Genomic DNA, 24,495 nt, shown 5'->3' with positions numbered 1-24,495 from the left:
TTCTAAGAGTTGCGGAATGACTCTTGGACTATCAAGGATTTGCTTGCAATGTAAGAATCAAAGATCCGAAATACACTAGACAATCTTGATCAAACAAGATTCATAGAGAATTTTTATTAGAAAAGAGTTTGATGATTCTTATTGAGTTTTCGACCAGATATATAAAGAGAAGAAGACTGTACATGCACAACTTCTTGGAAACACACAACTTAATTAATCCAAACAAAGACTAAAGCTCAAATTTAAAAATAGACTTCTGGACTCCTCTTCATGGACAAAAATTGGAAGAGAGATGAGCATGGTTTCATCAAGAGGCTCATGTGTAATGTTGTGTCCAAGCCTCATTAAAAACGTTGTTTGGAAAACTCAGTGGGACAAAACCAGACTAAGGAAAAGAGTGCAAGTCACAACACCTCTCTTGATGAATGAGCTAGGCGGCTTGAATCAAAACCAGTGTGGTTGGATCAGTACACTCTACACTGCCCTGGATAGTGTGTAGGAGTTGGTGAATAGCTTGCTGGAACCTTGCTTGCTTAGACCTAGTCATCAGACCAAGTGGTACATTTTAATCGTCAAAATGGCATCTACGGGATTGCATCCACCCAGTTCCATCCACAAAATTGTATCCATTGGATTGCTTCGATTCAGTCGCATCCACAGAGTTGTATTCACGGGGTCGCATCCATTTTGTAGCATCCACCGAGTCGCATTATTTGACTTCCTTATGTTCTGGTACAAGTTGTTCTATCTTGAACTTACATTATACTTACCTTGGAAATCCAGTTGATAGGCATTGTTGTTGATCTTCCTGATGATTTTGAAAGGACCATCTAATCTAGGCATGAGTTTAGATTTTATTTCATTATGGAATCTATCTTTCCTCAGGTATATCCAAACTAAGCCTCCTTCTTCAAAGATCATCTCCTTTCTTCCTTTGTTAGCTTGCTTAGCGTACAGCTTGGTCTTGTTTTCTATATTGCTATGTGCCTTCTCATGTATCTGCCTAACAAGTTCAGCTTTCTTTTGTCCATCCAAGCTAACTCTTTAACTCAAAGGTAAAGGCATTAGATCCAAAGGTGATGAAGAATTGAAACCATAGACAATTTCAAATGGAGAGAACTTAGATGCAGAATGCTTAGCATGATTATCAACAAATTCTACATGAGGCAAACATTCTTCCGAGGTTATAAGGTTCTTTTTAATCAATGTATGCAATAAGGTAGACAATGTTATATTGACAACTTCAGTTTGACCATCAGACTGTGGATGACAAGTAGTAGAGAAACACAGTTTAATCCCTAACTTAGACCACAAGGTCTTCCAAAACAAGCTAAGAAACTTGGTATCTCTATCAGAAAAAAAATTGTCCTAGAAATTCTATGAAGTCTAACAATTTCCTTAAACATCAAACTAGCAATATTCACAGCATCATCAGTCTTATGACATGTAATAAAATAAGCCATCTTAGAAAATCTATCCACAACTACAAACTCTGAATCTTTTCCAGTTTTAGTCGTAAGTAACCCAACAACAAAATCTATTGAGATGTCATGTCATGGATGCAAAGGATGGGTAAAAGAGTATACAGACAATGATTTTGGATTTTGGACTTAGCTTGTTTGCAAGTGGCACACCTTTCACAAGCTTTTTCTACATCTCTTCTCATATGTGGCCAAAAGAAGTGTTCTTGCATTACATTCAATGTTTTAGCCACGCCTATATATCTTCCAAGTCCACCTACGTGAGCTTCCTTGACAAATAATTCTCTCAAAGAAGAGTTAGGCACACATAGTCTATTTTCAAAGAAGAGAAAATCATCATTTTTGAAGTATTTACCACGACCAAACTTCTCACAAGAAGCATATATATCTTTAAAATCAGCATCAGTGGCATATAAAGTTTTGATATGCTCAAACCCAAGTAATTTGGTTTCAAAAGTGTTTAAGAGAACATACCTTCGAGATAGTGCATCAGCAACTATATTTTCTTTACCTTTCTTGTACTTGATCACATAGAGAAAGGTCTCTATGAATTCAATCCATCTAGCATGTCTCTTGTTTCAGTTTCTGTTTTCCTTTGAGATGCTTGAGAGACTCATGATCAGTGTGAATGATGAACTCTTTAGGCCGGAGATAGTGTTGCCATGTTTGCAAAGCCCTCACAAGCGCATAGAGCTCCTTGTCATGCGTTGGATAGTTCAGATTATCCCCTCCGAATTTTTCACTAAAGAAAGCTATAGATTTCTTCTTCTGCATAAGCACATCACCTACACAAACATCAGATGCATCACATTCTATTTCAAATGTTTTAGAAAAGTCAGGAAGAGTAAGAACTGGTGAATTGGTGAGTTTCTCTTTCAAGGCTTGGAATGCTTCTTCATGTGCATGTTCCCACTTGAACCTAACATTTTTCTTGATTACTTCAGTCAGTGGTGCGGCCAAAGTACTAAAATCCTTAACAAATCTCCTGTAGAATCCAGCTAGACCATGGAAGCTTCTCACTTCACCAACTGTCTTTGGGCTTGGCCATTCTTTGATTTCTTTGATCTTTGCTTCATCAACCTGGATACCTTCTGCACTCACAAAAAAAACCTAAAAAGACAAGGTTATCTGCTCCAAAAGTACATTTCTTTAAGTTAGCAAACAAAGATTCCTTTCTAAGCACTTCTAGAACCTTTTTAAGATGCTCAATATGTTCATTCAAGTCTTTATTGTAGATCAGTATGTCATCAAAGTAAACCACAACGAAATGACCTATAAATGATCTAAGAACATGGTTCATTAGTCTCATGAAAGTACTAGGTGCATTAGTCAGCCCAAATGGCATCACTAACCATTCATATCACCCATGTTTCATTTTTAATGCAATTTTCCACTCACCACCCTCTTTCATTCTAATCTGGTAATTTCCACTTTTCAAATCAACTTTAGAAAAGATGCTAGAACCATGCAACTCATCAAGCATATCATCTAATCTAGGAATGGGGTGTCCATACTTTACAGTGATATTGTTGATGGCTCTGCAATCAACACACATTCTCCAGCTACCATCTTTCTTTGGGACAAGCAAGACTGGGACTGCACATGGGCTCATGCTCTCACAAATATGACATTTCTCCATGAGCTCAGTTACTTGTTGATGTAGTTCCTTGGTCTCCAAAGGATTAGTCCTATAGGCTGGCTTGTTTGGAAGTGAAGCTCCTGGGATAAAATCAGTTTGATGATTTATTCCTCTGATAGGTGGCAATTTTTGTGGAGCCTCTTCTGGAAAGATATCTTTGAATTCCTGCAAAAGCATATGTATTTTGTTAGGAAGATCATGCACTGGCTTTGTTACGTTTAAACATTCTTTAAAAACAAACAACAAGTGAGGTAAAGAACTTCCCTTTGGCCGAAGCAAAAGATTGGCAGGTTGTTTAGTGTTTGATTTTGATGAAGCTTTGTTTTTCTTCAAAGATATCTGATCGAGATGGACTTCTTGCGGTGTTAAAGGAACTAAGACAGTCTTCTTTAACTTGTACTCAAATGAGTATTTGTTTTTGAAACCATCATGAAGAGTTCTTCTATCGGATTGCCAAGGCCTTCCAAGCAGTATGTGTCCAGCATCCATTGGTAAGACATTACACAATATCTCATCCTCATACTTCCCAATAGATAATGGTATCTTGACTTGGTGTTTCACCTCCAGCTCTCCTTTATCATTAAGCCATTGTAACTTGTAGGATATTGGTCTTTTCATGATATTCAGACCAAGTTTCTCAACCATGGTTTCACTTGCAGCGTTGGTACAACTCTCTCCATCTATAACCAAACTGCACACCTTGCCTTGAACCATACAGCGAGTATGAAAAAGATTCTCTTTTTTCTCATCTCCAACAGTCTTGGATTGCAGATTCAGTGTTCTTCTTGCGACAAGTAATTCTCCACAAGCTGGCATTTTCACCCTTTTTTCTTCAGACTCAGATTGTTCCTCTTCCTCTAATTCAATTTCTCCATTTTCTCTGATGAGTATTACCTTTTTGTTGGAGCAGCTACTGGCATAGCGTCCATAACCTTTACACTTGTAGCACTGTATGTTTCTGGTTTTTGATGCAGTGACTACTTCCTTTCCTTCAATACTTTGTTTCTCCACTTTAGGCTTGGAGAATCATTTGGATTCTCTGGTCTTTTCATCCTTCTTGTAGTGTGGCTCCATAGCTAGGCTTGTACCTTCTTCTTTTCAACTGTTGTTCAAACATAATTGCCTTGTGCATAAGCTTTTCAATTTGAACATAATGATGAACTTCAAATCTGTCCATAATGTCTCGGTTTAGACAATTCATGAATCTGGTCATTGTTGCTTATCTGTTTTCTTGTATGTCAGCTCTCAGCATAAGGGTTTCCATCTCCTTATAATATTCTTCAACTGATCTACTTCCTTGAGACAGTGTTCTGAGTTTGAAGTACATCTCTCTGTGGTGGCTTGGTACAAATGTTATTCTGTATCATAGGCGAGGAATAATATGTATAGAATGTGTGTTGCTATTGTAACATTTGGGCCGAGTTTTATTCATGATTTTATAAATATAATGGGTATTTAAGGTTAACGTTGGTGTTATTGTTTCGCCTCCAGTTTTCATTTTGAAGTTTGCTCATTTTTAGAAAAAGATTCGAATGGCTTCTGTGCCAAGAAAGTGAGGTGGTTATAGTTTTGTGATTGTGGTCCAATAATTATGAGTTTGATGGACGTAGTGTTGAAAGTTGGCGGAGTAACATCATTTTTTGGGCTCCTGCTTAAGGATGTTGTGATGGGTTTGCTTAAAAAAGCCCAAAGTTGGAATCAATAACCATTAAGGCGTAGCACATAAGGTTGATGACTAAGAAGGAAATGATATTGTGACGTCAAAAGGAGAGGACTCCTCTGAGTCATAGCCGGACCAGGACCTTGCCACGCTTGCTTCGCCTCTTAGATCTTCCGGAGTCTGTCTTCGGGCTAATTCTAGAAACCTGAAAATATTGTCCGGCATTTTCACTCTAATGTTTGTTGTTCATGTCACAGATCCGGTGACGAGATTAAGCATAGTACTACTTAAATTTAGATGATATTATTGTTTTTGGGTGTGACGGTGACCAAGAGAACGAGAAAAAACACTACGTTTCTTAATATTTCTTAAACTTTTTACCATTCATAAGGAATATGTTTTCTTTTTTCATTCCTCTTCATTCTTTTGTTTATAGAGACTAATATAACAAATCAATTTGTTTATTAATTTTGATAAGATACTATCATTTCTCATTATTTCTAAAATTTTATTTCTAATCAATTTTCCTATCCGTTCTTATTGTTACTACGATGGTTACCAGTCACATACAAAAATAAACCGGGATTGCGAATCAGTGAATAAGAACTCAACTCTTATTACTCTAGAAAAATAACTCAAAAACTAAAGTTCTCAAATCATAATCTCTCAAAATTAAGGGACATTTGCTAAAACCAACTCAAATATTCAAGTCCAACCTAAAAGTGTACCCCACTTTCAGTCAAATGTAAAACCAACCTAATAGGATAGTGAAAGTACTACTTAACCCTTATGACCAAACAAAAAAACAGAAATGTATTTTACGTTTCTATCATTCGGAAGTCTACACGTAATAAAAGAAGTCTACATATAAATAGACTTCCTACGAAGTCTACCTTATAGATTTATTTTGTAGTCTACACTCTAATTTGATCTAATAATTTAATTTAGAAAATGTATAAAAATAATTATTGTGATATTTTTAACTACTCATCAATATAATGGATAATATGAAGTAAATAAATTAAAATTTCATATAATTGAACAATATTGAAGAATATATACTAATTTGGTTATTATGTGTTAGACAGTGTTCATAGTTTAGAAACAAAAGGTTCTAACATGTTATGTCTTTTAGTGGTTGATTTCATAGGGTTAGATTTTAGATTCTTTTTTTTTTGTTTTATTAATTTAAATCTGCATATTAATGTTTAATAGTTTAGATTTTGTATAATTGAGACTTTTTGATTATCAAGCAAAACATTTAGGGTTTGAGATTTGTGGTTTAGGGTTTCGTAGACCTACAATAAAGTATATTTATCTGAAGACGTCTTTTTCAGTCTATATTTTGCAACTTTTTTTTACAAAAAATCATTATATTTAAACTAAGTTAAGTTTCTGTGAATTCATATACTATAACTATTAAAAAATAAAGAAATAAATTTAATAAATCATATATTAAAATTATTAAAATAATGAAGAATAAACAACAATAATGAAATTATTATAGTAGACTTCCAAAAAGGTCTACTATGTTACAGTAAAATCTAATCCAAAATTTTAATTTTAGTAGACTTCAAAAGAAGTCTACAGCGTCGTAAATTTTAGCCTAGTTACATTTTTGTCTCCCTATATAAACAAAATTTATACAGTCTCTCTCTAAAGTGGCTCCACAAGTTCTTAAAACTCTCTCTTTTCACTCTAAAATTCTCTCAATTGTTTCTAAAGCTCTCTCATTTCTCTTCTTTCTCTCTAAAATTTTCTCAAGTCTTTCTCACAATATTATCTTGTCATTTTAGATATTATGATTCATGGTTTTCATCTTTTCCTTTAAAAAATGTAAGTTTTAGATATATAGATTTTAAATGTGTATTTTTATGTTATTTTATTATCTTTTTTTTTGTAGGTATTATCACTCATGGATTTCATCTTCTCCTCTAAAAATTTAAGTCTTAGATTAATAGAATTTAAATATGTATTTATATGTTTATATTCAAATAAATTTATAGATCAAGCTCTGTGCATTAATTTGCTACTAGTTTATAATTTGCTACTAGTTTATCTTATAAATTCTATTTTGTAAAGTATTTTCAGATTTAAAATTATTTTCACATTTCAAAACGTATAGATTTTTTTCAGATCTGAAAATTATCAGACAGTGTAGACTTCTAAAGAAGTTTACTAAAGTTGGTAGATTTCATATGAAGTTTACTAAACCACAAAAAGTTTAAGCAGACTTCATTGGAAGTTTACAAAAATATGACTTTAATTTTTTTTCTATGTTTTTTAATAATTTTATATTATTTTGAAGGTATTTTCTTCCATAGTTGTTCTCTTCTCCTCCCAAAAATGTAAGGTTTACATCTATAGATTTTAAATATGTGTTCTAGTATTTATATTTAAATAAAGTTATATATTAAAATTCTATGTCTTTAATTTATTAATATTTTTTCTACTAAATTATATTTTTACAAGTTTTTTATATTTAAACTTATTTCATATTTTTAATGTATATATTTTCAGATCTATTTTTTTTTATAGAGTAGACTTCAAATGAAGTCTACTTAAAACTTATGGCTGGTAAACTTCAAATGAAGTCTCATAGCCTTGACTTTTAAGCATATTTCATTAGAAGTTTACTAAAATATGATTTTAATTTTTATCTTATTTTTCATAATTTAATCTTATTTTGCAGGTATTCTCTTCTAAAGTTTTCAAATCATCTTCCCAAAAAAGTAAGCTTTACATATATTCATTAAAAGATATTTTGTGTTTACAATGAACTAAGTTTATAGATTCATACTTTATCTTTTTGCTTTGTTACAAAGATGACAAAAAAACTATTTTTGAAATATTTTTGAGAACAAAGTATTTTCAAATTTTCTAAATGTACACTTTTAGATATGAAAACTTTCCATTATTGTAGACTTCAACTAAAGTCTACTAAACAATAACTTTACGTAGACTTAGTAAAAAGTCTACTAAAATATGATTTAACTTTTTATCTTATGTTTTTCTCATAACTCTATCTTATTTTTCAGATACTTTTTTCCAAGACTTTATTTGAGGCATCAAGATTATGAAAAATCAAACATACTGAAGAATACTTTTAAATATATTGTTCTGTAATAATTTTCATAATAAAATATTAATTTTTAAATAATTTTTAATGCATAATCTATAAACATTGTATTCATTTTTAATTGTGTTTCACTTGTATGATATTATTAATTTTTTGTTAGATATCAATTTTTTCACAAGATCTAACCAACCAAACAAGTAAAACCACCATAAGCTAAAATAATAACTAACACACATGCTGGCTAAGTTTTCAACTTAAAGTTTTGAAATATCTTACCTTTTTAGTTTCTCTTGGACAGAGAACTTGGTAGAGGTTGAAGATAGCTTCTACACACGATCACGTTGTAGTGTGGCTAAAATCTCTAAAATTTTGGTTCTATATATACATAAGAAAGTTATGATTTTTGAGACTGACTCTGAGATACAAAAATCTAAATACTTAGAGAAAGGTGTTAGATAGCTCGAGGAAGAAAGAGCAAACATAAAGGACTTATTATCAGCAGTGGAAATGGAAACTCTGGAAAGAACGTATGAATTCTTGCGAGGAAAGAGATAAGCCAATTGAATTCTGCGGTTGGAGTAGCAGAAACAAGCTACTAAGATGAGGAAAGTTGAAGCATAGATTTTGCACAAAGGGGTAATGGATAGATAAGACACAAGAAAATGAAAATGTGGGCAATTTAAAGAAGCTTAATACAGATTTAATAGAAGTGAGTGAGTTTGATGAATAGATAGAGTCTCAGAGTCTGAGAAGTGAAATTGAGAAGAAAGTAGAAACTACAAACACAAAAGACACGGAAGCTAACCTAACAAAAGTGAAGGATTAGTGTGAGCAATGGAGGAAAGCAGCTGAGACGGCAGTGTCTCATTGCCTTCTACTTTTAGTCGGAGACATTGTGATGACTGCAGTTTAGACGGGTGAGCTTGTTGCTTAGCCAGTCCAATGATACGCACTCTCGGTAAATTAGGCAATGCATCCATTAACGGTTGGGGGTTACAGAAATACGGTTTATGAATATTTATTACTTTGGCTCCGACTGGTAACCTTTTCGGGAACACGAAGAACGAATAGAAAATGAACATATAGGAATAAAATTGCAGGAATGAAAAGGAATGTTTGTTCCTTGTCAAATTTAACAAGAAATGTTTTTGTTCTATATTTCTCTACGAAAAAAAGAATGGGGAGGAACAAGAAGGAAAAACTATTCCTTGTGAATGGTGATTTTTTTTGAGAATGATAAGGAATTCAGTGTTTTCTTTCGTTCTCTGGTCACCATTCAAAGCATTTATGTTTTAATAATTCAAAAGCCAACATGAGAAATTATTATTTGGGTTCTCAAAAAGTTTAAATCAAATATTAAATTATTTGCATATGCTAAAATTTTCATCAAAATAAATATATTGTGTTAAAATTTTACAAACACTCACATATTGGAAGAATAATAGAAAATATCTTTATACAAATTTTTTTTGGTTGATAAATATTTAATTTTAGATTATTTTAAATTTTAATTTTTAAATTTAAAATTTTACATTCAAAAATACTATTTTCAGATAACAACACAATATATATAAGAATTATCTTTTTAATAATATTTTTTTATTTAGATAATTTTATTATATTAAGTTATAATCAATTATCTAATATAACATATAAATATAAAATTATTAATATAAAAATTCGTTTTAAATCATATAATAAATTATAAATAAAATTTGTTAAGGTTAAGAATGACATTAACCAATCAAAGTTTTAACATGAGTGTTCGAATGCAAAAATTAATTCGCAAATAATAGTATACATTGAACCCATTTGAAGAACATGAATGAAATTACTTTGAAGAGTAGTTATCTGTTCTTTAAAAAAATTATGAATCAAAATAACATATATATTTTTTTCTTGCCAACTAAAAACAAAAACATTTAAAAGAAATGAAGGAAAATAGATGTAAGAGAAATATTAAAATTAAATTTATCTCAATATATTTTTTACATTATAACTACCTATGGTTGCAATGTCATTTTAGATTTATAAAATCTCATCATATCATCGACTAAAATAAAATAACAATATTAGTAAAAATCAGCATGAAGCACCGAAACCCCTAAAATAAATATGAACTAAACAGTAGAACATATATGCCACAATTATCTAAGAACATATAATCTTATATATATATATATATACAACCACCAAATAATAACCTAAAATAAATATAATACTCCCTCTTGTAAGTATTTTTTAAAGTTGTTGCATAAGAATTAAAAAATAATTAAATTTTCTCTTCTACCCCTATCTAATACATTATTTTGTTTGATTTTATTAATCAATGATTTAAAGGTAAAGGTAAAAACTGGAAAAAAACATTTAATATTTGTTTTAAAAATATAAAACGACACTTATAATAAAACAAAATTAAAAAGTTAAAACGATACTTAATATGATACGGTGAGAGTATAATAAAGCTAAGTTTCTAATTAAATTTAAACTTCAAATTCCAAGGCTGTTATATACAATTCACCATTTCCTTACAATATATCTTTACTACTAAACCTAATAGACATTATCATCATCATGGATCAATAAAAATGCTTCACAATTCCACGTACAGCTTCATCCACACAAAAAAACAACAATACAAAAATATACTTCATCCACACAAAAAAATAAGTCAGCTACCTACCTTCTTTTTTTATCAATTAATCATTCCGTTCCACCCTGAATTACATATACATTACGATTAAAAATATATATATACAACATAATTTTGAAATAAAAATTGGACAAATAAAAATATCTATACAACATACCTAGTATATATCTTAAATAATAAAGTAGAGATTTTTCTCTTCTTATGACACGTAGGAAAGAATGAGGTTTAAATGAACCAAATTAAATTTTTTTGAATTTTTATTTTTTAGATAGAAGAAATAAATAACCAATAGATATTTGACTGTGCGGTAGTGCATATTGTATTTGTAACACAGATTAAAGTTGCTTGATATTATATATACACGCTTTCTTCATGCCGCCTCAACTTGCTTTGTCGGATTTCCCTACACAACGCCAAAAATGACAAATTTCGAAAGAGATTTCTTAAATGGTCTTCGTAATAATGATATCAAACTAGTTACCATTATAAAACAATGTATATTAGCTGAACTTTCATACCTCTACAAGATCAACTTTCTCTTCTTCCTCTAAAACATGAGTTTTATCGTTTTCTGTGGACACAATGTCGACATTTTGTGTGCCTGTAATCTCTACATTCTCTATATGATCAACTTTATCTTCGTCCTTTAAAACAAGAATGTCATCGTCTTCTGTGGACGCAGTTTTGACAGTCTCTACATTCTCTACAAGATCAACTTCATCCTTTAGAACATGAGTGTTATCTTTTTCTGTAGGCACAGTTTCGACAGTTTCTGAGGCGGAAGTGTCTACATTCGCTAGAAGATCAACTTTATCTTCCTTCTTTAAATAAAGAGTGTCATCGTTTTCTGTAGACACATGTTCGACTACTTTCTCTACAAGATCAACTTCATCTTCATCCTTTAAAATAGGAGTGTCATGGATTTCTGTGGGCTCAGTTTCGACAGTTTCCGAGGCAGCAGTCTCTACATTCTCGACAAGATCAACTTCATCTTCGTCCTTTAAGACAGAAGTGTCATCGTTTTCTGTAGATGCAGTTTCTGAGGCCGGAGTCTCTACATTCTCTAAAAGATCAACTTTATCTTCGTCCTTTAAAACAAGAGTGTCGTCGTTTTCTGCGGACACACTTTGGACAGTCTCTACAAGATCAGCTTCATCATTTATAACAAGAGTGTCTTCGTTTTCTGAGGCGGGAGTCTCTACATTCTCTATAAGATCGACTTCATCTTCGTCCTTTAAAACAAAAGTGTCGTCGTTTTCTGTGGATGTAATTTCGACAGTTTTCGAGGCGGCTACATTCTCTACAAAATTAACTTCATCTTCGTCCTTCAAAATAAAAGTGTCATCGTTTTCTTTGGACTCGGTTTCAACATTTTCCGAGGTAGCAATTTCTACATCCTCTTTGGTCAAAACTTCTTGAACTTCTGATTCCGTTGTTATTGGAGTTTCTACATCCAGTTTTGGTTCTTCAACCTCGGGAAGTAGAATTTTAGTGTCAACGTTACCAGAAGTTTTATCTTCCGTACTTTTTTCCTCTTCTACAATTGTATCACTATCAACTTTTTCTGCTATTCAACAAGAAAAGAAACATATGCATCAATGTCATGTACACAATACACCTCCGGAGGAAAACGTTAAGTATTATCTACGTTATGTTTCTAATTTCTAGATCAAATCTGTTTTAGACTAAAGATCAAAACAAAAAAATCTGTTTTTGACAGAAAATCATTTTGAACATTCTCAATCTGATCACACTTGCATGGTTAAACTTTAGACGTTAAAAACTGAAAATTTTAAACATAATAGATCGCAATGGAAATGAAGAAATCACCACAAAATAAAAGGTTAATTTGTTTAAATAGCTTCGGTGAGAAAAAATAACGTGATATAAAAGCGTGTTATCGAGTTATAACAAACATGAAATTTGTGAAAGACTTACGTTCAATTTATACAAATTTGGCTATATGCTTATAATTCTCTACAATATAAAAACATCTAAACCATTTTTTTTTTGCCAGCAAAACATCTAAACCATTTAATTAGATTATATTAATTATTTGCATACCCTTTTGTTCATCCACAGGCAAAATGCTCTCATTTACGTCGTTAACGGTTTCCTCCGTCAAAATATTTTCCGACACTGTCGCTGTCACCAACGGCAAAGTGGTTGCTTCCTTTTCCTCATGTTTCTGTTCATCATTTGTCTCTCCCTCCGGCTTCTCGCCACAATCTCCTCCAGCTTTCTTTTCCTCCAGTTTATTGGTATTATTTTCCACGGTGGTTTTTGGCTGGTTTGAAGAAACCACAGCTGAGATGTCGTTCGTTTTCTTGCACCGGCAGCTTTCTTGTCTTTTAATTGTCTCGTTCTCTTGGCCCTTCACTGATTCAGCTTCCAAAGGTTTTCGGACCGTCGTGGTGTTACCCGTAACAACATCGTGTTTTGATTGTCCGCAACCCATTTCTTTATAATTCCTCTTAACTAAAATCAATTGATTCTGTGACGACAAAGAATCAAAGGTTGATAGAAACACATAGCAAGCTTTTTCGATGAATTTTTATTGAATGAGATTAACGGTAACTATAAACTAATTTCAGTTTTTTATTTGCGTTACGATTCACTTTTGCTAGAATAAGGTTCCTTTGTTTGTTTCGGTGTTCCAAACTTTAGGCGACAGTGCGACACCAGTTTTCAATACAAACTTAAGATCATTTTTTTCTTATTAATAGAACATAAAGGTTGTTTAGTTATAAACAAAAAAAAAATATTGAGGTGGAAATAGAAAACAAATTGAAGAACAGTTATTTATCACAAAGAAATTTGAAACAAAATAAACGTTTTAGTTTTGTATTGACTTTACAGAAAAACATGTATCAGGTATGATTGGTCTAACTAGTAACTGGAATATGCTAAATCAATGAAAAATGGTAGTAACTTATATCACTTCGAGTCAACGGACTTGCTGAAAGGTTGCTGTTGCTGGCATACAAAGTGAAGTAACGGGTAAACTAGTTAATTACGATTAACATAGAGAGACCTTTATTTGCAAAAAATGGTGTAAAACTAAAAACCCTAACTCTTCTAATTTCTGCGTCATCGTCCTCTTTTCCTCAACCTGACGACTCCGACTCAGTTAAAATTTAAAAACAAAAGTCCCCAGCTTGACTCAGTTTAACTCGTAGAATCACGAATCATGCAATTCCTCCAGAACTCTCGTAGAATCATCGCTAGATTGTTAAAACCCATTATCATCCCGGAGGCTAATCCGAGATCCGTCTCCTTCCTTCCAATGGCCGAATCATGCGTCTCCTTCTCCCTCTGTACTAAAAGGTACTTTCTTTATAGAAAATTTCACACGCCCATTTCGAAAATTCAAAACTTGGATCTGTTTATAGGAGAAATGATATCAGTCTTAGCCTAACGATGAGATAAATGAGTTAAGCTATGTCTGTCTTTTGAGATATTCTTGGAACTGTTTAAGTTTCTAGTGAAGTAGTTACTACTCTATGGTATCTTAAGATTCTTTGATGTTTCGCAGGGTGCTTGCATACTCGCTCGTCTTCTTTCAGCTTGTTGATACCTAGCTCAAGCTTTTCCTCTGAAGCGGGAGATCCTACAGGTTGCTTTTAAAGGGATAACTACGAAGAAGTTTCCTATTCCTATTATAACTTAGATTCATCCTTATCAGGATCTTGTACTAGTTAACTTAGGATATTGTACTTTGTATATATACTCATCATATGGAATGAATAAACTCACGCTTTCACATAATATTTCATGGTATCAGAGCTATAAGATTCTTTGACCTAAATTTCTCAAACACATATACGTTCTACTTGTTCTACTTCTACAATGGCTGATGATAATTCATCTTCATCGATCAATACTGATACAACTTCGGTGACTCCACAAGCTATCAATGCTTCGTCACCCTACTATCTTCACCCCTCGGATAATCCAGGGGCGCTTATTACTTCTGTTACGCTTAATAGCGAGAATTATTCGGAGTGGTCAACAGAACTTCGTAACTCGCTTCAAGCCAAACGAAAAACTGGTTTCATTGACGGAACTATACCAAAACCCGACTCTGAACCAGATCTCTCTCGCTGGCTGACTACTAATGCTATGATTGTTGGATGGATTCGAACGTCAATTGATGCGAAAGTTCGTTCAACGGTTACCTTTGTCCCGGATGCTCACAAGCTTTGGGAAACACTGTGTCTACGTTTTTCAGTCAAGAACGGAACCCGGGTTCATCAACTTCAAGATGCAATCACAAACTGCAAGCAAGATGGACAACCTGTTCTTGAGTACTATGGTCGACTAACGAAGCTATGGGAGGAGTTACAAAATCTTAAAACAACTCGCCCGTGTACCTGCGATGCAGCATCTGAGATAGAAAAGGAACGAGAAGATTCACGTGTCCATAAATTTCTCTTTGGCTTGGATGATGCACGTTTTGCTTCAATACGTTCTCGCATTACTGATGAAGAACCTTTGCCAGATATCAATACTGTCTACTCTCGTGTGATACGAGAAGAACAGAATATGATCTCCACCAAAGCAAAGGAACAACGATCTGATGTTTTAGGGTTTTCTGCAAAAACAGAACCAACAAAAGATTCTTCTCCTTCTACTACTGATACTTCATCTTATCGTTCTCGTGATCCTAACCGCTCGTGCACTCATTGTGGACGTACAGGACACGAAAAATCAGAGTGTTTTCTACTACACGGCTTTCCGGATTGGTATCAAGAACAATATCAAAGATCAAACAGCAACCTGTCTGGTCAATCTTCGCAAAACTCTCGCGGAGGAAGAGGAGGTCGTTCTGGTGGGAACAGGGGACGTGGTCGTGGTCGAGCTTCACATGCCACGACTTCCATCAACAATGAACAGATCGCCTCATTAATTACACTTCTTCAGAACCAGCAATCCAATCTTTCTTCGGAACGTCTGTCGGGTAAAACATATATTACTGATGCTATTATTGATACAGGAGCGTCTCACCACATGACGGGAGATATATCACTTCTTCATGACATATCTGATATACACCCCGCATCAGTAACATTCCCGAACGGAAAAGCTTCGCAAGCAACAAAACAGGGTACCTTGCGGTTAAGCAAGGACTACTCTTTACACAACGTTCTATACGTGCCAGAATTCTACTGCACTTTGATATCAGTTTCTAAATTATTAAAGCAAACTGGATGCATAGCAATCTTTACTGATACATTGTGTGTTTTACAGGACCGTTTTTCGAGGACTCTGATTGGAGCAGGTGAAGAACGTGAGGGGGTTTACTACTTTACGGGGGTCAAAGTCGCACGGGTTCAAGCAGCATCAACGTCGAAATCTTCTTCAACGGTTCTGTGGCATCGTCGTCTTGGACACCCTTCCTACAAAGTTCTATCTACTCTACCGGTTTTGGATAGTTTTAAAATAGATCCTAGTGATTTTAGTCAGTGTGACATTTGTTTTCGTGCTAAACAAACACGCAAGGTTTTTCCTGATAGTTCTAATAAAGCAGAGGCACCGTTTTCTCTTATACATTGTGATGTTTGGGGTCCCTATCGAACACCCTCTTCTTCTGGTGCAAATTATTTTCTAACCATTGTCGATGATCACTCGAGAGCAGTTTGGACTTATTTAATGTTGGAAAAGTCTGAGGTTTCTAATCTACTTCAGAACTTCTGTGCTATGGCCACAAAACAATTTGGTCATGATGTCAAGACAGTACGCACGGACAACGGTTCTGAGTTTATGGTTCTTAAGTCATTCTTCCAGAAGAATGGGATTCAGCATCAGACGTCTTGCGTTGATACGCCACAGCAGAATGGCCGTGTTGAACGTAAGCATCGACATATTCTGAATATTGCACGTGCTTGTCTCTTTCAAGGTCGTCTTTCAGTTGATTTTTGGGGTGAAAGTATTATGACTGCGGCTCACATTATTAATCGAACACCATCACCTCTCTTGGATGGCAAGACACCGTATGAAGTACTCCATGGCAAGCCGCCGGCGTATGATCTACTACGAGTCTTTGGATGTCTTTGTTTTGCTCACCGTCGCGGTCGAGATAAAGATAAGTTTGGTGATCGCAGTCGCAAGTGTCTCTTTGTGGGCTACCCTTTTGGCACTAAGGGATGGCGACTGTTTGATATAGATCGGAATGAATTCTTTGTTAGCAGAGATGTTATCTTCTTTGAAGATAAATTCCCTGGTATTGACGATACACCTCATGTTTCCCCACCAGTTTTGCAAGTGAATGAACCTGGTGATGAGTGGCTCGACCCGATTCTTGACTCCAGGGGGAGTACTCAGTCTCCACCTTCGGATCCTGTCACACATACTGATTCTGTTCTGCCTACTGCAAATACTGAAACTTCTACAAATCCACTGCCACCTCCAGATATGGTTTCTCCGGCTGAAACATCACTACCGTCGGTATCTCTGCCTCCGACTCCAATAAATGTTTCACCAGTGGCCCCTACTTCTTCAGATACTGAACAACAAACGGTTCCTTCTCCAGGGTTACTGGAAGTTCTTGGTCGAGGACAGAGAACTAAGAAGCCTTCTATTCTACTCAAGAATTATATTACTTCTGCAGCTACGACTACGACCCCCCCTCACGATCTCTCACTCTCTGATTCTAGTCCTCCGATCGCGGTTCCAGGTAAGACACTGTATCCTATTGCTAACTACTTATCTGTCTCTGCATTTACTAAACAGCACCAGGCCTTTCTGGTTACTATCACGACCGAGGCTGTTCCTCGTAATTACTATGAGGCAGTAAGAGACCCACGGTTTAATGGAGCAATGAAGTCTGAGATCGCGGCTTTGGAATCACAACATACGTGGGATGTCACTACACTTCCGCCAGGCAAGAAGACAATCGGGTGTCAATGGATATACTCCAACAAATACAACTCTGATGGCACAGTCGAACGTCCTAAGGCACGTCTTGTGGCCCGAGGAAACCGACAAAAGGCTGGTATTGATTACAAAGATACATTCGCACCAGTTGCAAAGATGAATACAGTGCGTTTTCTACTTGCTGTCTCGGCAGCTCAACGCTGGGAAATCCATCAGATGGATGTTCACAATGCTTTCTTACATGGAGACCTTGAAGAGGAAATATATATGCAGCTACCTCAAGGTTTTAAAACCGACAAGTCTAATCAGGTGTGCCGTCTCAGGAAATCTCTCTATGGTTTAAAACAATCTCCTCGGTGTTGGTTTGCAAAATTGAGTAAATCTCTACTTCAGTTTGGATTCACACAAAGTCGTGAAGACTACTCTCTGTTCTCCTATGTCAATCACGACAGGAATGTGTGTCTCCATATCTTGGTGTATGTTGACGACTTTATTATAGCTGGGAATGATATCTCAGTCATCCAGAGGTTTAAGAATTATCTACATAAGTGCTTCAAGATGAAGGACTTAGGAAAACTTAAATATTTTATTGGCTTGGAAATCGCACGAGGGCCAGAGGGGATCTTTGTGTCTCAACGGAAGTACACACTGGATATAGTCACAGAATGTGGTCTTCTTGGTGCCAAGCCTTCTCCTACACCTACAGAACTTAATACTAAACTGTTCCCGGCCGATAAAACCAACTCACACACGCTTCTGGCGGACCCAAAACCCTATCGTCGCTTGGTTGGACGTCTCATATATCTTACTTTTACTCGCCCAGATCTGAGCTACATTATACATATCCTATCTCAGTTTATGCAGAAGCCCTTAGAGGCACATTGGTCTGCAGCACTACGGGTAGTACGCTATCTTAAAGGAACTCCAGACCAAGGGATTATGCTCAAAGCTACGTGCAATATGCATATCTCGGCCTACTGTGATGCGGACTGGTCTTCTTGTCCAACTACTCGCCGCTCCCTGAGTGCTTACGTCGTCTTTCTTGGTGATTCTCTTGTCTCGTGGCGTACTAAGAAGCAGCCCACGGTCTCGCGTTCCTCGGCAGAGTCAGAATACAGAGCTATGGCAGACACTACTTGTGAGTTAAAATGGTTGAAGAAACTAACTCTTATGCTCGGCTTCACTCATGATCAACCGATTTCACTTCACTGTGACAGTAAATCTGCTATACATATTGCTACTAATCCAGTGTTTCATGAACGCACCAAGCATGTGGAAAATGATTGTCACACCACCCGGGATGCCGTCAAAGCCAAGTTTCTGCGTCTTGAGCATATTTCTACTAAAGAACAGCCAGCTGATCTTCTCACTAAAGCTCTCCCTACACCTACATTTCAATATCTGTTGTTCAAGTTAGGCATTCGTGATACCTCATTGCCAACTTGAGGGGGAGTAAAGGGATAACTACGAAGAAGTTTCCTATTCCTATTATAACTTAGATTCATCCTTATCAGGATCTTGTACTAGTTAACTTAGGATATTGTACTTTGTATATATACTCATCATATGGAATGAATAAACTCACGCTTTCACATAATATTTCAGCTTTTTCTTTGAATCACGTCATTCTTGAAACTACCAGAGTGGTTTCTCATTGCATTTTCTTCTGCGCAGTAACTGTGAATTAATTTTTAGAAACTACCAGATATGGTTTTAGAGTTCTAAATCAATTTTTTTAATTAAAAAATTTAGATACTTGTTTAGTTTTAACTCCTCTAATGATAGAATCAATTAAAGATTCTAATTTTCAAAATACTAACCAATCAGAAATGAGAGAGAGAAAAATTGGGTGTAATTCTTTTTTTCCATATTATAAAAATGCTAACCAATGACACTTATTAACTTAGAGTTGGTTGCAAACATTCCATTTTTAGAACCATATCTATCTATTTTTCTTCTTTTTGATTTAATTTTGAGCATATAATTATATAGAACCATGAGATAAAACCTTCCTAGATACCCTATTGAAGATGGTCTAAAAGCACCATTATTGATGTTTCTAAAAGGAGGTTTATTTTTAACCCATAATAATTCAATAAAGTCAATTAATTTTCTTGAAGTTTACAATTTTTCATAGAAAACACAAAAGATACATCTTTCTGAAACAAACTTTTTTTCTAAAAAGTCTATCATTAAAAAACAGAGGCAGTACTTATTTTATTTTATTTTTCCTTTTTATATAGGTTTTCTTTTTTCAAATAACCTAGATAATAAATAAATTTTACAAATTTTAAAAACGAAAATATCTTTTATATATAGTGTAATTCATAATAAGGAAAGTTCACAAAATAATCTTGATTTTAAAGTAAAGAACCAATCTTCGTTTTTAAAAAATAATCTTAAACAACATAATATATATTTTAAAAGTATTAAGCATCTTATTTAAATCAATCTATTTTTAAAATTATTACAAAATAATTTAAATAACATAAACTAAGATATCTTTAATGAATAAACTTTAATATAATCTTTCTTTCTTTATGTTCCCTTTTATATTTTTCAAATAAGACAGTAAAAATAAACATTTAAATAATTGTAAAACGTGTTTCTTATAAGGTGTTAAAAGAGAAAATCTAGGTAGATAATTGTTTTCTTATACTTGCACAGCTTGCGGATTTAATGGATAGCTAATGAAGATGGAAATTAGTCAGCGTATCAGATGTTGAATCTCAGCGGATATGTGGGTCTATGTCCAACATATTCAAGGGGAAAATGTTGCTAGATGTCGAATTCATGAAAATAAATCAAAAACTCTTTTAGACGTCCACACATAAGATATGAGATATCAGCACATAAAAAATCATTGGTTATTCTCATATCAACCTAATCAATCTATTATAATATAAATTATATACAACACGGAAAAACAAAAATTAAAAAAAATTCATACACAAGACTACACAATGCATCAATTATGTACCCGACCCCTTCGCTTGTGCGGAGGCTATGCCCTAGTTTGAATAAATGCTCACCGTAGAAAACGATTTCATAAAAAGCATTAAAAGCAAATTGACAATTACATGATTGTTGATAATGACTTCACACAACACAACACGACAAGAAGCGGAAGAGCTGCAGAAGAAACAGAAATATCACTTGCACTAAGGAAGCTTCATAGCATCAAGAACAACAAGAACCATAAACATAATTGCAGCGAGAAGAGTGATGGCCACCGAAGCAGCAGTTTGGTGACAGAATTTTCCAAAAACGTTACACACTTTCTTCCACATCACATGCTTGTTCCCTTGTACACCCATCAACCCTATTGCTCCGGCGGCTCCGGTGCTGGAAAATAGTAAAGCCATCATCACTAGATCACCTATCAACACCGCCATTATCAAGCCTTTGCTTCTTCTTCCTTTGCTGACCATCAGAATGGCTATTGAGATCGCTGTGTAACCGCAAGCTATGGCGTTTGCCGAAATGTTGAACCTACAACATTTGTGTAATTATATAAATTGTTAAGAGAATTTTTATTTCAAGATATAATTTTTTCACATTAATATGAAACTTTTATATTTATTAGATATTGTGTAACTAAGTATATTTAACTTTTATTAGATTTGTTGAGTATTATTTAATTTATACACAAGATGGTATTTTCTGTGTGATAAACCACTTCTCTTAATATTTGTGTGTTTTAAAAATAACTATATAATGAAACAAAAAGTATTGCTTAATTTCTGAATTTTATGAATTACTTATGTGAACATTTTATTTGCCATAGAAGAGTCAAATGAAAAGTAATTAAACATATCAGCCAATCGGTAAGTTTGTCTAGTTTTTATATTAAAATTGTTTATTTATTTCTGGTCATGCCAGCTAGAATTGTTACACTTTTAAGATTTGCTATGGTCCACTTTGTTGTGAAACCTTTTGGGTGGTTGGACATTTATGATGGGATTAATTAACTACAAATTTACTCTATACTAGTCGATTTGTCGACATTTTTATACTATGTTTTTTTGGGGTCACAATATCATTATTTGTCTATGTACGTATACACAGACGCATAACACAATAGAAAAGGTCAAATCACAACATAAATGGTGATTAAACAAAATATTATTGTAATGATTGATTATTTATTTTTGTTTAGTAGTTCAAATAGTTTTTTTTATACTAAACTTTTCATACTAGTTCAAATAGTTATTGTGAATTTTAAAAATTAAATAGTTATAATCTTATTGATCAATCACAGAATACTGTAAACACAAACAGTAACGAACTTTATTCCGGTACTCACTTTTGCTATTTCGATGAAACACTAAATACATATTTTTTTATCACGAAAACAATTCAACATGAAAAACGCAAATGCATAGAAAACAAAACAAAATTTCTAACGTTCACAGAACATGCCATACCTTATGACGTCTTTATATTTACGTTTTGGTTTAGTATAATATATATTTTAAATCAGTCCACAAGATAACATTCTTAACTGTGCCCTTTCTCAACAAAAAGAAAAACATAACATTCTGAACTGTATTTTTTCTTGCATATTAAATTTTAAATTTTAGTTTCTTTGTTAGTTAAAACTAAGACGTAAATAGAAAACTATTTTATAATTAGAAAACTACAATTTGTTGTAAACATATGTTACAAATTTAAAAAACATGATTTCTCAAACATTTTTTAAAATAATTTCTTAAACATTTTACATCGAACGCATGCAAAGTTGTGTTTATAACAATCAAGGTCGTATAAATTTACGAGAGCGTTTTTCATAACGAGAGATAAAAAACAAAATTTTAACCAAGAATATTCTTATCTAAATTTTAATTTATTTATATAATTTAAAATTTAAAAGGATATTGAACTGCTCATCAAAAAGACATTTTGTCTCAAAATCACTCATAAATTTCTGAAATATTCTCAAATAAAAACTTCCAATGGAAAAACTCTGACACTCTTTCTTATTTTGGTTTGTGGGAAGGAGAAATCCTTATAATTACAGCAAAAATAATGTGGAAAAGAGAAAGAAAAGAGAGATGCTTACACAAAGGCAGACAAGTAAGAGGCTTTGGCTGTTGCGGACACATCAAGTGGAGGCAAAGTTGGAATCAGCGTTATAGACACAACCTTGGTCTGTTTTGCGACACCAAGTACTGTTGCAGCCGTTAGTGATAGAACCAAAGCCAACACTCTCATCGTTAACTCAAGCCCTTTTCTCGAACCACTCTCCTTATTTCCCTTTTCCATCTCCATCCCATTCAGATTGTTCTTGCGCTCGTGTTCCATTGCGTCTCACTTTGTGTAAAGAGAAGAGAGAAAGAGAGAGAGAGAGGAGTAATAAATGGTGGTCTTTTCCCAACTTCTCAAGCCCTCGAGGTGAGTAGAGAGATGTGAATTATATACTACACTGCCATATTGGAAACACTTACTTAACACACATCAAGTGTGTAAATCAATAATGATGTCTACGTGGCTTTGAGTTTATGTGGCGCGAGAGAGATACTTAAGCTTACGAAAGAAACTAAGTTATATAGAAAGGTACATAAAAATAAAGTGTGAACACATTGTGTATAAGACAAAAACATAACGGTAAATTACATTTTCATCGAAAATTGGGGGAAAGGGACAAAGTTGTGGAGTTTTCTTGACTTGGGATGTTCATTGCAAGTGTCAAATAAGGCGACATATGTATGTACAAATCGATAAGGATCCGACTAAGTTTGAGATCAGTCTCAGTAGTTTGGATATGTAATATCGCACAATCATAATATTTTATTTGTCTTAATAATTTTTTTTTCTTTTTCTTCAATTATTATCTAGATTTGATTTGATTTTCATGCATTTAGAAATTATAATATGAAACCATTGGTTTGATATCAGAACTCTGTCTAAAATTCATATAACATAAAACCAAATAAATAATAATAATTTTTGGTTATCACTGAAAAATCTAAAAACTTCAAACATTTTAACAGAGTAAACATAATAAATATTGATTTAAAATGGTAATTATATTTTAATAGATTAGAAAAACTAACTTAAAACTGAACTGATATCCAGATTAAACAGACATATTAACCTCTTATTTTAAGAAATAAAGAAATTAATAATATCATTCCGCATTTTGCGTGGATTATTACGCAGTTGATGTAAGAAAGCAGGGAAAGGGTGTTGATCGAAATAAATGAAAGTAGTGTGAAAAAACAGCATTGAAGGGGGATTTAGACACTTGATGCAATCAGGCAGTTGGCAAGTGTGGACACTGACAGCTCGTCTTTGGAACTACAATTTATATATAGTGGAAAAAGAAAACAATTCTAAATAAATAATTATATGTTAGATCCACGTCAGAAGAAGACTCAGAACCAAGTTATCTATCAATTTATCATAAACCATACGATTATGTATACAGGAAATCGTATACGTTACGATGTATAAATCGACACGTACTCGTTTACACGAAAGTTGAAAACAATCGTGTGATAGATTTTCCAACATGGCTTCATATATTTACGACAAACTTTCAAGAAAAAAGAATATATATTTACACCAAAAATACATGGCTTCATACTACAGTTTTCTTAATATTTGATATGCTTACAAATTGCGATCAGACCACATCTGTTTAAAATCATCTTCTGGCCCAAATTTAGGTGTTAATCGAGCGTTGGGTTTCTTGGGGACCAATCTATTAACGCTAAAATTGACTAATCGTTGTGATCTTCGTTTTAGGAGGATAATGCAAAAGTTGTCATTTTAGATGATAAAAAAAATCTTAAAATAAAATCGTTTTAGGATATATAAAATGAAATAAAACATCAGAAAAGATTTTTTTCTGTGGGCTTATTGTTTTCTCATCCGATCTTTGGACTACCGATATGTATTCTTAGATCGAATTTAAAATAGAGGGAAAATTCCATTTCTAACAAAAAAAACCTCAAAATTTAAAGATTGGAAAAATTGTTAAAAATGCTATCGTAGGATTTTTATGTTATGCGCGTCAGATTATCGCGGACTTCGGTCTGAAGGATCGATCCGCACGTAAATGTATTGGGTACTAGGTTTAAAACAAGGTAACAAACTCTTAGC

The 24,495-nt window shown here is 33.7% G+C and overlaps 2 protein-coding genes across 2 annotated transcripts; both read right to left on the bottom strand.

Annotated features, from left to right (window-relative positions):
- Positions 1-8,019: 8,019 nt before the first annotated feature.
- Positions 8,020-12,970, bottom strand: LOC106358786 (protein starmaker-like). The gene is made up of 2 exons (XM_013798587.2): positions 12,577-12,970; positions 8,020-12,076 (listed from the first exon to the last, which is right to left on the bottom strand). The coding sequence occupies exons 1-2, from the start codon at positions 12,968-12,970 to the stop codon at positions 11,025-11,027; spliced, it is 1,446 nt and encodes a 481-aa protein (XP_013654041.1). The 3' UTR covers positions 8,020-11,024.
- A 7,443-nt stretch (positions 12,971-20,413) lies between these two features.
- On the bottom strand, positions 20,414-23,043 carry LOC125577306 (CASP-like protein 1E1). Its single transcript, XM_048738638.1, has 2 exons — positions 22,451-23,043; positions 20,414-20,880 (listed from the first exon to the last, which is right to left on the bottom strand). The coding sequence occupies exons 1-2, from the start codon at positions 22,690-22,692 to the stop codon at positions 20,550-20,552; spliced, it is 573 nt and encodes a 190-aa protein (XP_048594595.1). The 5' UTR covers positions 22,693-23,043; the 3' UTR covers positions 20,414-20,549.
- Between the last annotated feature and the right edge of the window lie 1,452 nt (positions 23,044-24,495).

Source organism: Brassica napus, chromosome A8 (assembly GCF_020379485.1).
Source record: "Brassica napus cultivar Da-Ae chromosome A8, Da-Ae, whole genome shotgun sequence".
Taxonomy (NCBI): Eukaryota; Viridiplantae; Streptophyta; class Magnoliopsida; order Brassicales; family Brassicaceae; genus Brassica; species Brassica napus.
The sequence above is the reverse complement of the archived record's forward strand: the minus strand, read 5'-3'. Positions and strand labels throughout refer to the sequence as shown.